The sequence below is a fragment of the Borostomias antarcticus genome, assembly GCF_949987555.1.
Source record: "Borostomias antarcticus genome assembly, chromosome: 24".
NCBI lineage: Eukaryota > Metazoa > Chordata > Actinopteri > Stomiiformes > Stomiidae > Borostomias > Borostomias antarcticus.
This window is the reverse complement of record NC_140257.1, coordinates 11557624-11571168: the sequence shown is the minus strand read 5'-3', so window position 1 is coordinate 11571168 and position 13545 is coordinate 11557624. Positions and strand designations below refer to the sequence as shown.

General features: G+C 44.3%; 1 protein-coding gene across 1 annotated transcript; it reads right to left on the bottom strand.

The window, feature by feature from the left end:
• Window positions 1–6952: 6952 nt before the first annotated feature.
• On the bottom strand, window positions 6953–12878 carry gata6 (GATA binding protein 6). The gene is made up of 7 exons (XM_084458383.1): window positions 12811–12878; window positions 11157–12064; window positions 10678–10844; window positions 10057–10182; window positions 9620–9707; window positions 9398–9501; window positions 6953–8853 (listed from the first exon to the last, which is right to left on the bottom strand). Exons 2-7 carry the CDS (start codon window positions 12007–12009, stop codon window positions 8686–8688), a joined length of 1506 nt encoding a protein of 501 aa, XP_084314509.1. The 5' UTR covers window positions 12010–12064; window positions 12811–12878; the 3' UTR covers window positions 6953–8685.
• Between the last annotated feature and the right edge of the window lie 667 nt (window positions 12879–13545).

Genomic DNA, 13545 nt, shown 5'->3' with positions numbered 1-13545 from the left:
CGCCAAATAGGGAGGATGGAGAGTGGGAGACAGAAACAGAGTGTGAGGGAGTTAAGGGGAGGACGGAGATGTCTCTACAGAAGAGGTGTGTGTGTGTGTGTGTGTGTGTGTGTGCGCGCGTTCAGTAGATGTCGGGGTCAGGAAATGTGATAGTCCTGCCAAAGAGATCCAGGAACAACCCCCTCTCCAACCCCCACCAACCCCAACCCCCCCACCCCTCAAACACCTTCTAGTTGCCGTCTTGTGCACTGGAGAGAAGGGTTAAACAAATGTTAGTGATGTGATAACTGGCCTGTTTGTGGAGGGGCCTCGGGCAGCTCGGCTACAAGGGCTGCCGGGGTTTCCTCTCGGTGATGTCATATCTAACCCCCCCCCCCCCCCCTCTCACCCCCCCCCCCCCCCCACCATCACCAAGGCAACCCCTTCATCGCCGTCTCTCCCCATGTCATCCTCAGTCCGAGAGGCGGCCACTACCCATGACGCTCTCTAGTCCTTCCTAGTTTTGACTTCTGTTCCTCTCCCGCGCGGTGAGTCGAATGCAGCCGTGTGGACTGTCGGTCGACCGCGTGTTACTTTGACTGCAGCGATCCTGTAGATATGAAGCCCAGATACCGCTGAGGCCAAACAACAGAGAGCGTGCGTCTGATACGGCTCCTGAAAGAATTTGTCACCTCCTACTTTATGTGAATTACTGTACGTCAAAAGTGTATTTTTTTTCTTTCATATTTTAAAGTTTCAATCTCACATACTCCCCCTTTTTTTCTTTTTTAAAGGCCCTGTTCCCTGGTTTGCGAACACTTAGCCTAAGTCTTCACTTTCCCCTCCTTTCCTGTTTCTCTGGCCGTGAAAAACAGAGGGTGAGGCTGGGGGTTAGTTTCAGTTCAGAGTTGAAAAGGACACCGTTTGAAAACACTGGCAGGTATTCAGCAAACATTGTGCATTTATGATAACAGTTAAGTTGACTTGTTGCTCTCGATGGCCGGCTGTAGATTTAGGGTAATTATAAGTACGGAGCAGAAAGGGAGAGAGAGATCAAGTGTGTGTCCGCTGTCAAAGTCAATTTGTCAGGTGGTGTATTGAGACTTTGTGCAACTCACTTGGCAACGGCTACAGTGAAGATGTTGCAAAGATGTTGACTTAACTCAGACGGTGGTGCTGCGAGCGTCCTCATACTGTAGCAGCCCGGTAGAGTAACACAGAAGGAATTCACTGGAATTCCGTTTTCATACATGAGGACGGGAAAGGTGTTAGCGGTGGAGGCATAAATCAACGCACGGTGAAATAATAAACATCTCCGTCAGAGATGGATGTTGGATAGGCATGACTCAGGGCACGTAGCCTACTCGCTGGGTCGGGCACAGGGCCGGGCCCGCTGTGGCCACCGTACTCAGTATTCCCACATTACTCCCGCCAGAAACAGGAAGAAATGACCACTTCCCCGTGATCAAACATTGTTGATCTTCATATTAACGCGGCCCTGATGCAATCTGCTCTCGTCGCAGAAAATAATTGAACGTGCTGAAATTGGGAACTACTTTGAGCTGTTTCCTCCCTTTCCAGCGCCGTGCAGATTGACTTAATTAAAGAGGGAAAAACAGGAAGTTTTAAAGTCATGTCTATAATTAATTGGTCGCCTCAGCCAAAGGGTCTACCCGGTCAGTCTCTACAGGGATCAGGAGGAGGAGCCTTGATGTTATTGTGGCCGGACTCTGCAGTCGCATAGCGGGGCTACAATGGCAGACAGATATGTAAACCTATACTAAGCATATTCATGGCAGCAAGCTTGGCCTATATAAAACAAATATTTTAAAATATATATATTAAAAAGACGAAAGGGAAATTCACTTAGATGGACAGACAGAACATGTTCAAATGCCTGTTATTTTGCTGACCGACATCAAGAGCAAACTAAAATCCAGAGATTGCAGTGGCCATATCCTCTTCCCTGCAGCCTGTGTAAACCCTGATTTATCCTGGTTGCTGGTTTCTTTATCAGAGGCCTTAATATGAGGTCCAAGAGGATGACGTCCAGCCAATGGACAGGGCCGGCCCTGGGCAGCACCAGTTCACAGCATCTCTGTTCACAGAGCTCCACAACATCCTGCATGTTATCCCCACCAAGCAGCTCCACCGCTTTCTGGAGCTCCAAATGAAAATTTATTGCGTTTCTAGCCTTCGGTTCGCCAAATGATGTTTACACAGGCATACCTCGCTCGGAGACAGTGTGGGCCCGGGCCTGGCCCTGCGCTGCATTCTGGGTCAGGGGGGAGGGGCTAGTATCCCTCCAGACTTCATAGCCTGTACTTGACCCATGTGACTAAGGCTGTGACTCCATATACATCTCCAAGACTGGAGCCAGGGAGTCAGAGCGCGGATACCAGCCAGGAAGCCATGCTGATGTCCGCCCACCTCTTCATCTGAAGTAAAACAGCAGACAGGCAGGCACACACACACACACACACACACAAGCGCTTTGAGTGCCGCTAAGGTGGAAAAGCGCTATATAAGTGCAGTCCATTTACCATTCACCACTTACACACACACACACACACAAACTCAGCACTTCTCTTTGGGTGTGAAAAGCGTGAGGATACGTGAAACGGACGACCCTCCTTCTCTGCTCGGCATTGTTCTCCGTCCGTCTCCCACCAGTGTTTGCATTGCTGGTGCGACGATTCACAGATAAGACATGCGACGTGTGTTTGCATATAAGCGAAAGCATGGGCCACGATGCCGTTACCCAACGTAGCCAGAGAACGGCGGCGTGTGTGGCACGGTTGGTTAAAAGTGTCGGAGAGAGACGAGCGTTTTTGTTAACTACCATGGTGCATTGCAATAAAGATGGCTCACTCTACAGGGCCGGTAGTGATGAATCATACTCAGGAGTATGATTGACGTTTGATCATGCGTCAGCCCACAAATCTTTCCCCACATTAAAAGAATGATTAGAGTGCTGTTTATTGACACATACCTAATTGATTAAAAGAGGCTTGCAGTGATTTCACATTGTTTTGTTTTTAGAAGGCCTGGGCTCTGACAGAAATACTCCGGGAAGTATTGCATTTGGCGGCGAGTTGGGTTTCCCATACACACAAGGGCTGAACTTAATTCAAAACTCCTTTGGACGCAGGCGGACTGTTGAGCTAGTAGGAGAGGAGAGATAGCACTGACCCGGCACTGAACTCACAAGAATCTTGGATTATGCCTGGGATAGCAGGGGTTGAAAATACTTAAATGAGCTACATGATTTAGTGGATGGGTTTCAAAGTGGAGACACTGGGCTTAGCTCGCCGTAGTGAAATGTCCATTCGACCACGTCCAACAGTGGTTGGCCTTTCTGAAAAACCCCTTCAGGGCGGAATAAGCTCATTTGACAGTCAAATTGGGTGAAGCGAAAGGGAATTCTTAGGTTATGGTAGTTGTCCTCCCTGTATGAGCCATTGTGCATGCTTAGAGGTAATAAAGTATCTATCTATCTGTCTGTCTGTCTGTCTGTCTGTCTATCTGTCTGTCTGTCTGTCTGTCCGTCCGTCTATGAATGACACCTTGAATGAGAATGAGCACTTTGCCTAATAATTCCCTGCGGATAGAGAGATTGCAAAAAGTACAGTGCTACATTATCACAATGACATACTGTAAGCCAAGAGTCAGTCAACAAGGTCAAGTTAGAAACCAGTACTGTACATGCAAATCTAACAACGGTTGGTGTTCATCGTCTATTACCATTTTAAAATGTTCATGAGAATTTGCTTGAGTGTGATGAGTCTTTTATGAACAATGAGTGCTCCTCACAAAGTTGCCTACATTTAATAAATAGATGCTGTGTCCAAAAAGGGAACTTTCCTTGACAGTTGAAGTTTCTGCGTACTCTACCTTTAAGGAACCAGAGGCTGGGTAAATAATCAAATGAACGTGACCAATCTCCGTCTTTGAAGCCAAGGGTTAATCTTCACATCTTTTGTTCACCGCAAACAAGCATTTTACCTGCATGCTTAATGCAGCACGAAATGGAAAGTCAACTATCTAATTTGTGGCACTTTCCAGATCAGACGACGTAATATGTGGTGACCTTCAGAGAGCGTTGTTTATCATTAGCATGTCTGCTAATAGGTCATGTCATTCAGGGATTTATTCTGCTCAATTTGATCAAGCTGCTTGAAGGACCCATGAACTCTTTGGAAGCTTAAACGACTGGCAGTCTCGGAGGCACTTCCACCCAGCATTCCCAGGTCATGGGATGCAGGTTGTCAGTAGTGACTGATATGTATACTTTCCTCTTTCCCAGTGAAAGGACTTGTTCTCTTGCCCTTCCTTCATTCTTAGCCCCACAAAACACCTCCTCCCATAATGCCGCATTCACTACTACTTCCTGGAGTTCCTCACAGCATGAAAACACACACACACCACGCGCACGCACACACACCACACACACACACACACGTCATTGTCAACTAACAGTCTCAGACAACAACCATGATGCCTTATTTTACTCTGAAACAATGAATCCCTCTCTGTCCATGGGTTATATACATATTTGTTTGTATTACATGAATTGTGGTATTTCCTCAATGATCAAGATGAGTAGCAGATACTAATAAACAATGGTTATTAGTGTATTGTAAACGTTACAGTAATGACATGGACACATGTAGGGGAAATAAAAGGAAAACGCCCTGGAATAATGTTTTGACTATAGGTTTCATCAGGCATCCATGGATCCAATCAGATCTAAGGGCCTTAATACTGTATCTATAAAAACGCCTGGGATCATGAACAGCAGTGTACTGTGCTTTCTTTTTACTTTCAACAAATTCACCTACAACCCAGTACCTGTGAAATACTATTTGGATGTCTCTGCTTTCGTACGGGAGGTATGAAACGTAACTTCCTGTTACTAATGCAGTTTTGAGAGTAGGAGTGGTGAGGGGGCAGGACCTCTTTTCCAGGCAGTTCTGACCATTGATATTTTGTTTGTTGATTGGATGGTTCTATGTTGTCATCAAGATTCCTAGGAAAGGGAGGAGACTGGAGAAAGAACGTGTTGGAATTTAGAAAGAGGCCAGTGTGATCTCCCTTGCTTTTCTTCGTCACTAGTTGTTATTCAACTATTCGGAACGCCTGCAGCCATGATGCATATTGTTTTCAAATATTTTCTTTCTTTCAAACCGTGCCCCCTGTTGAGGAATCGCAAAAGGGCTGAGTCAGAGATCTGTCTCTTCCGGAGGCAGGCCAGGCAGTGGTCAGTGGAGGAAAAGCTTCATGGAAAGATCAGTGGCCATCTCCTGGGGGAGTCGCCGGGCCGGGGCCGGGCTCTCCCCTACCCTCCTACCCAGTGGTCAGTCAGCCTCAGGCCGGGCCTGTAGCCTGTAGTGTCCGTGGCCTGTCCCCAGCTGGCTGTTCCTTCTGCCGCTGGGCCGTGTTTACCTTGGCCTCGCTGGGACTTTCAACTCAGCACTGCCCTCGCTGGTGACACTGTCTCTCTGACTCACTGACTAAATAAAGCAGCGCAGGCGCCCCCTCTTTCTCTCTCTCTCTCTCTCTCTCCCTCTCTCTCTCTCTCTCTCTCTGTCTCTATCTTTCACTTTCTCCCTCCTTCCCTTTGTCTTTTCAAATTTAGATGAGCACATTTGACATACCGTGTCATCCTGGAATTTCCTGTCGAATATTTCCAACTAAATATTACTTCTTTTTTTTCTTTTTCTTCATCTTTTTTTTTTTTTTTTTACAACGTATGAATAACATTCTAAGACAATGATCAGTGCGTCATAAGTTTGATCTCTGGTTGTGAAATAAAAGTAAATTACTGAACGTTGTCATGCTGGTGACCCTCGACCCCAGGCGTATGAATCCGGCGTAAGGAGAGGGAGGATCTCTGTGAACTTGTTTGTTTTTCCTCCCGCCGTGTACCATGGAGACAAGTAGGACGTTGCCGCGCTTGGCCCACTTCATAATTCACAGGCTCATAAATATGTGATCATCTTTGCGTTTTCACACTACCTTAGATTTATATAGTCCAAAGGAAGGATTGCCGTTTGTCTTGGACTGGTTGAAGCACGGGACCCCATTCCGCGTTTGTGTGTGGTAGGCTAGGCCTACCTATGTGCGGCGGTCAAATGGTTAAGCTTTACATATGCCTCTACCCCGCCTTCAACTGGTTGCAAATGAACCGTGCCAGACACTTGCCAACCTCCCGTTGTTCCCCGTAGATCGCATGTGGTAATGTAAGATACACCAGCTTTGATAATTAGAGAGATTCTGAAGAGCTCCAGTGACAACGAGGAAACCCATCGTTCCCCAAACATGCTCATCCCCAAATGGCGCTCCTGGCTGAGGTGCCCTCGTGCGCATTCCCCAGCACTCAATAAACTCAACTACATCAATGTGTCAAAGAGCCGGCAGATAACCCAAAGCCCAGACATAAATCTCTCTGTCTCTAAAATCTTTTTTGTCTGCTTGAGGTCATATTCACTTAAATACACTAAACATTGTGACAGGTTACTTAAGGATGGTGCACACGGGTAGGTATATGGTTCAAAAGGACACGGGGAACATTGCTGTAGTCGCTGCCTGCGTGTCGTATAAAGCAAGTGTCCGCATGGTGTTGCAGAAAGAAACACATTCATGAAAACTGCTGTTTGTATTTCAAGGCTCACATTAAAGGAACGTTTCCGTCACAATGCACTCTAAAGGCTACTACTATAACCATTTTATGAGACATTTTATTTTGTCCTGCTCAGTGAATGTATTTGGATTGTTAAAAAAAATCACTCACAAACCCCTGGATCTTAACCATTCGTATTCCCAGTTCATATGGGTTAACCCGAGAGCAGTGACACCACCATCATGTTCTGATAACCTGTGACCAAGACCATATATAAGAATATCAAACGGAGTAATTATACCAAATTGGCATTTGTATCATCAGAGCAATTTATTTGAAAGATTTAAATAAGATCACTTAAAACTGTTTCAGGAATAAAACAACCAGAAAATACAAATACCCAAACATAATAGGAAAACAATGCTAATAAACATGATATTTCAAAAATAAATAAGTCCAGAAAAAACGATATGCCCTGTTCAGATGAAGGATCCTGTGAAAAGCCTTGTATGCCAGTTTCACAATGACCAAGTAACTCATCAGATTCCCCTGGAGTAGACATTCCCCAGAGTGCAATGGAATTTGTCTGGCCCTAAAATGGATCCACCGAGGCGCCACTCACACACCCCTATCGGAGGAGAGGGAAACATACAGTAGCCTGTTTCTAATGGAGGAGCGCTCATAGTTCTACAAGGTCGAGAGTCATGCAGACCTTGAAAGTGTAGATTTTGTGAGGGCAGAACACAAATAGAAATGGAAAAGTATTCTTAGTTTGTGAAATTTACGTTTTGAAACCTGAGTTGTTTTTTAGCAAGGCATTAGAAAGGTTCTTTATTTAGTCAAGTCAATGACTAGGCCTACCAAAAGCCTGTATCTTTTCACTCAATTATACCTTCCACACCTATTTTATTAACCGAAAATGTAATAAATGGGCAAAAACAGATTGTCAAAGTAACATTGAATCACCATAAATTGACCTCAGTGTCATTTAACATTTAGATTTCTTTTTTATATATTTCATCATGAAATGCATGCTTGCATTAGTACATGTATACAGCATATCAGTTAGGTAGTGTCAGTTGCAGCCGCAAAATATTGCAGCAGTCCGCTTTTGCAGTTTTGTATTGTAACAAATAGAAACATCAACACAATATTGTGGTGGCCATTTTGTTCAAGCGGTTCTGGTGAGCCCTTGTTGTTGCTGAAATATTTTTTTCTTCTCACTCTATCCTCATTTTCAAAAACCAGCTTCTATCAATGTCTTAGTACCATAAAGTTGACAGCGTTTTTTCAAAATATAAAATCTGTAGGAGTAATTATTTGCGAATTGAGTAGATAATCAAACAATAAATTCATGGCATAGGATGCTGTAGTCATTGATACCCTGTTTTAAACCATTTCGTCAGATACAGTAAGAGCTCAGTGGAAAACGTGCAGATTTACAATTACTGTTACTAGAGAAGAAAAAGGTCTTAATTAGAAAAGAAGACATAAGAATTGTTGTTTTACTTCTACTCTATATCAAAATCTTTATTAACAATCATAGTCATATTTTCAACAATGGAAGATTAATAAATACTTTAGCTTGATTCATGAAGTTTGTCTTGGTACTTGTAGATTGATTCCAGTTGCAAAAAGGAAAAATAATCAAAATGTTCTTCAAGAATAGTGCTGGATAAAGCACTGTTTCATATCCAATTAGCCTTTTCTTCAGAGAGGGAATCCATAACATATGTACACATTTCTTCATTTAAGAAAGAAAGTTGATCCTTCTCCAGGGCCCCGGCAGACAGAGAGATGTCAGAGTGCACAGCAGGTCCTGAAAGCATCCACTGCAGACCAACAAGCACCAACAGGCCTTGTCTAATTGTTTCCCTTCGTTTAAAGGCACTTTCTACTCCCACATCTCTCTGGAAATCAATCCCAAATATTCCAAAGGCCATTTCAAACTTGCGGGGTGTCTCTCTGTCCAACTCGCTCCATATGGACAGGGGGACGAGGACCGCTGAATCCTTCCGCCCAGAGGGACGTCCAGAGAGGGGGAGAGGCTGGAGGGGCGCGTCCCGTCCCCCAGCTTCAGAGACTCAGGCCAGGGCCATAGGGCACCAGCGCTCCCCTCCCACGGTGGTAGTCACGTCTGTGGCCTGGTTCATCCCCACGCTGGTGTACAGGCTGTCCTGTCCGGGGTACTTGACCGCTGAGCCCCCAGAGCCAGAGACGTCCCCCGAGCCTGCTAGGACCGAGGAGTTGACCTGCAATATCACCAGAGAGTAGTTATAGGCTTACTGTATGTCAATGATAAAACCTATGTAACAGTAAGGACATGTACAGCAAGGCCTATGTCAAATGACTGGTGAGAAGATACATTATATCAATCTATTCCTGGCATGTTGGAATATTAATATATTGTGGTGCTTAATCAGAGATTGATTTCAAGAAAGAAATCTAAAGAGAATCAGCTCCAGAAAAGGAAATCCTAGCTCCCCGAACAGTCAGGCTATTCTATCAATTACACATTGTGTCCAATTTCATTAGCCCATGTCGCATTAGGACCTATCCTACTTATTTAGTCCTCAAAGTTATAATACCATAAAATAGTGCAATTTTTTTTTTTTAATGCATGTGAAATGGATACACAGTATATGGGCCCACGCCAAGTTTTTTTTTCAAATGTGACTGACATTTTTCAAACGTGCTCTTATTCGATCTCAATTTGGATGTGCTGTTTGACAGCTGGACAATCAATTTACAATCGAATAAATTAAATTGAAACAAGTGTAGGCTACAACGTCTTACCCCTGTGACGGACACCTGCGTGGGCGGAGAGCTGTTCTTCGAGCAGTCTTCAGAATTGGAAGAAGACGTAGACGTTGGAGTCATGGGAACCGAGTTACTATTTCCTGTAGTGAAATGACAAGGCAATGATGATGAGAACTACATAACAACATTAGGCCTATTCAAATTGGCAGAAATTGCGCCAAGGCATCATTTAGACTTTAAAAGCTCAAAATAACTTACCAGAAGATCCCTTGGTTTTGTTCAAAGTTTTTGGTTTCCTTTTCCTTGTCTGAATTCCTTCTTTCTTCATAGCAAGCGGCCGAGGAACCTGTAAAACGTGAGGAATAGGCTAATTTAACATTGGTGGTAGGCTATGACATTAGGCCCATGTCCCCCATAGGCCTATAGGCTATGTGATTCATGTTTGTAGGCTACATTGTGTGTACAGTGTGCTGTGATCGATTTTTGCCATTTTACACATGATGTGATGTGATTACGCTTTCATTTTCTTGGTAGGCCTAACAATTTGTTTGAATTATTTTCCGTGTCATTACTCAAAGCATTATTGTAGGAATTGTCGACATGCCTACACTAAATTAGAGGGTAATTAATTACGTTCGTCGAAGATTAATGAAGGAAGCCCTAACTGGCATTAAAAAAAAGATTTGTTGACTTACGCCGTGTAATTTTGTGTAGAGTCCACATGCATTGCACACCGGCTCGCCCTCCGCATTTCTGCGCCACAAGGTGGTCGTGCTGGTCTGGCAGTTAGCGCAGGAGAGGCCGATTCGTCTGGATGAATTCTGGGAAAGGCAGTACAATAATAAATCCACGCTAATTTAATGAGGCGACGATTAAACAGCAGACCATAGACTACTAGTGAGCTGCAGAGATATCGCAGGTCTACGTACGTGGCTAATGACATTTTTGGCATTTACCCAAGCACATGAATCATCTGATCTGATGGTAATGCTTGATAGTTCTAAGTTTAAAACTGGTCATAATACCATGCGTAAAGGTGCAAGGAAAATGTCTCAGAATCATCCTCTTTCAATTTAGCCAAGTTTTTGGACATGTGTTCACCCCATGCAGGTATAATAAATAAGATTACCTCGATAGACTAGGTGTAACCGCCTGCATAACCTTACTACGGATGTCTGAGGCTCTGAGAATTGCTGGTCAAATATAATAACGGTTATTTAGGGGGCCGAGATCTTTAGCGATAACCTTGAGTCATTGTTTTAAATAAATAGGCAGGTCATTGAGTGTCTTAAGTAGTCCCCTGAGCGTTTGCTTACCATCCGTTTCTGTGGCTTAATTAATGGCCGGCTCAGGCCATTCATTTTGCTGTACAGGCCACAGGCGTTGCAAAGAAAGTGCCCCGTGCCATCGCGTCTCCAAAGCGGCGTGGAGATAGAGCCGCAGTTGACACATTCTCTACTTTCTCCCATGTCATCGAGAATATCTGCAGGGAAAATACGGAACATCTCAATAAACGTATTGATGACCTCGAAACGGAAAACATTTTGCCAAGTTAAAATCTAGGCTACCTTATACATTGATATCAAAAACAGAAATGTGTAAGAACACTGAACGTCAACCTGTTAAGTAAGCCAGTTACTTTTGTCCCACCCCCCCACCAAATAAAATAAAAAATAGGCCACGGTACAGAAATACATTGCCATATTTCATTTGTCGTAGTCAGGCGTATGCCTTAATGAAGAAGACCATCACATTTGTGCACAATAAATAAGAATATTCAGACAATTTTGCTTACCTCCATTAGGTCCTCGGATAGTCAGGGGGGCACCTCTACTTTGTAAAGTGTGCAGCATGGTGTTATCAAACGGCCCTCCTGGCCACGGCGAGGACAACTGGGATAGCTGCGGTCCGACATACGGGGAGTATGGATTGGAGTATGATCCACTGAGAGGGCGCGAGAGGCCGTACTGGTCTCTGCTGGTCACGTTCAGCGGGTTACTGTAGCCGTTGTCCCTGGGTATATTATTCATTGGCGGGCTTGGAGGGTAATGGAAACGGTTGGAGGTGTGCGGGCTCCCGGTGCTATAGGAGGGGCTCTCCGGAGTAGACTGTGACCAGACCGAGTGGCTGGTAACGGCATGGCTAGGCTGAGACGACCCGCTGGCTTGTAGATAAGGCAGGCTGGGGATCATGGGGCCCACCCGGGAGCTGGGCACATACACTGGAGAGTTGGGGTTGGAGTGCATATAACTACCAGAGGGGGAATCATATCCAGTCTGGCTCTGCGCTGCCGCGATGGCGAGTGTTTGATACATGTCGCTGGGGTCGACGAGTAAGCCCCCCTTGTGCGCTCCGCTGGAGATGATGAGCTTGTTGCCCTGGTCTAAATCCGTGAACAGGGTAATGTCCTCTGAAGTGGTGGACAGGGTGTTGTTATGGTGTCCGAAGTGAACGTAGGAGTGTAGAGATCTGCCCTCCACGCGTCGGTGTCCCAGTGCGTCAAGCTCCGTTGGCGGCGGTGACCTCAGCTCATCCGAGGCGTGACCGTCCCTCCTGTCGCCGTGTAAATATCTCTGTTCAGCCGGTGACCCTGGGCTGCTGGACACTTCTCGCTTGACCATGGACCAGCTGTGTTCGCCCAGGTCCATCCAGGATCACTTTCCACACACCGTAGGGCTGAAAATCGTGAATGCGTAGTATGCACTGCGAAGAATAGAGTAAAACCCATGTAAAACTGTCACCAGAACTGTTTACTAAACTTGTTGTTGATGTAAGCTATCACGATGAGAACAAACACGATAAGACAATCAGACATAATCGGTATCTCTTGATATATAGTGCATAGCAATTAAAAACAAGTTTTCCAATGGTATCTTACAATCATAATTCTCATATCTTACCCCCTCGTGAAACATTACGCAATTCAAAACCACCTCTGCCTTTGATGCGCATTTCATTTTGGCGAGTAGGCTACGAGTATCATGAAAATACTGTCAGAAGCACGAAGTAGGCTATTTTCGGAGAAGTGAAAGACAAGAAAATGGCAAGTTTGCTGCGGACTTCGATAGCAGCCTGGGAATGGGCATATGCCACAACCTTTCTGGATTAATCCATATGGAATGTTATAAAAGCACGCGCTTAACAGGGGAGAGAAATTCATCCGTGTCACAGTCCTGTCCTCCCTCTTGTGATAGCATCATCATAATTACAAAAAACCCACACACCGTTACAGATAGGAAACAAAACGCAATATGTCTTCGCAGCAAAGAGATAACTGCTTGATAAGACTCATAACAGATAAGAGCAGGGTAAGAGTGACAAAACAATACTCGAAATGATTTAGGTTTTGTGCAGCAGGCACCGCCGAAACCAGATGTTAGTCCAGATGTTTGACGAAAGAGGGAGAGAAAAGTAGTAGGAATAGTATGAAACGAATATTCACCACGTACCAACTAGTTCTGTGCCATCGATCGCTCCAAGAAGTTTCCAATAGTGCGTCGTTGCTGGTCTCTGAAAAGATAGGACTGAAAGCGTTACTGCTAGGCTAGTGGGGTATAAGAGGAGGCGCTTCTGGTGGCTGCAGTTAGAAACTGTATAGGCGTTCTCTGATTGGATTACTGTGAAACGGTACTACATGGAAGTCTACAATCAGACTTGACCATGTCTAAAATCACTAGGCCTGTAGAATGTAAATGTAATCATGTTGATGTTTTAAAGTGAACGCTCGTTGTTGGTTTAAATACAGATCAAAGAATTAGCACTTTTGATTATTGTAAATACTTTTGTTTATTGCTCTTGGATGAATTTAAATACAGACAAATAAATGAGGGTTTTTTCATTTTAATTTGAGTCCCAAGTTTGAAGGCCGTCAAAACAAGAGCATCATGTCAATATTCACAGATGGAAGATTAATTTGTAAAAAGAAAATTGTGGGCTGAAACTAATCTAAGATTGTATAAGATATGCGTAAAATAGCCTACTTTTATAATCAGGCTAAGATCAAACGAGAAATAAAGTAGCCTAAATATCAATGCACTGTAACGAACAGCATGTTCAACACCAATAGCTATCCATCAATTTGATTAATTATTGGCCTAACGAATTTCCATTGAAAGAGAACAGAATCTTTCAAAATAATTGTCTACATTTTCATAATGAATAACTTATCATTGTCATGTTTATCA

Coding starts and splice junctions, on each gene's coding strand:
- gata6 (XM_084458383.1), bottom strand. CDS start 12,009: ATGGACCTGGGCGAACACAGCTGGTCCATGGTCAAGCGAGAAGTGTCC. Junction 9,502..9,619: donor CAAAACCAAGGGATCTTCTG/GTAAGTTATTTT, acceptor ATTTCACTACAG/GAAATAGTAACTCGGTTCCC. Junction 8,854..9,397: donor CGCAGGTGTCCGTCACAGGG/GTAAGACGTTGT, acceptor GTGATATTGCAG/GTCAACTCCTCGGTCCTAGC.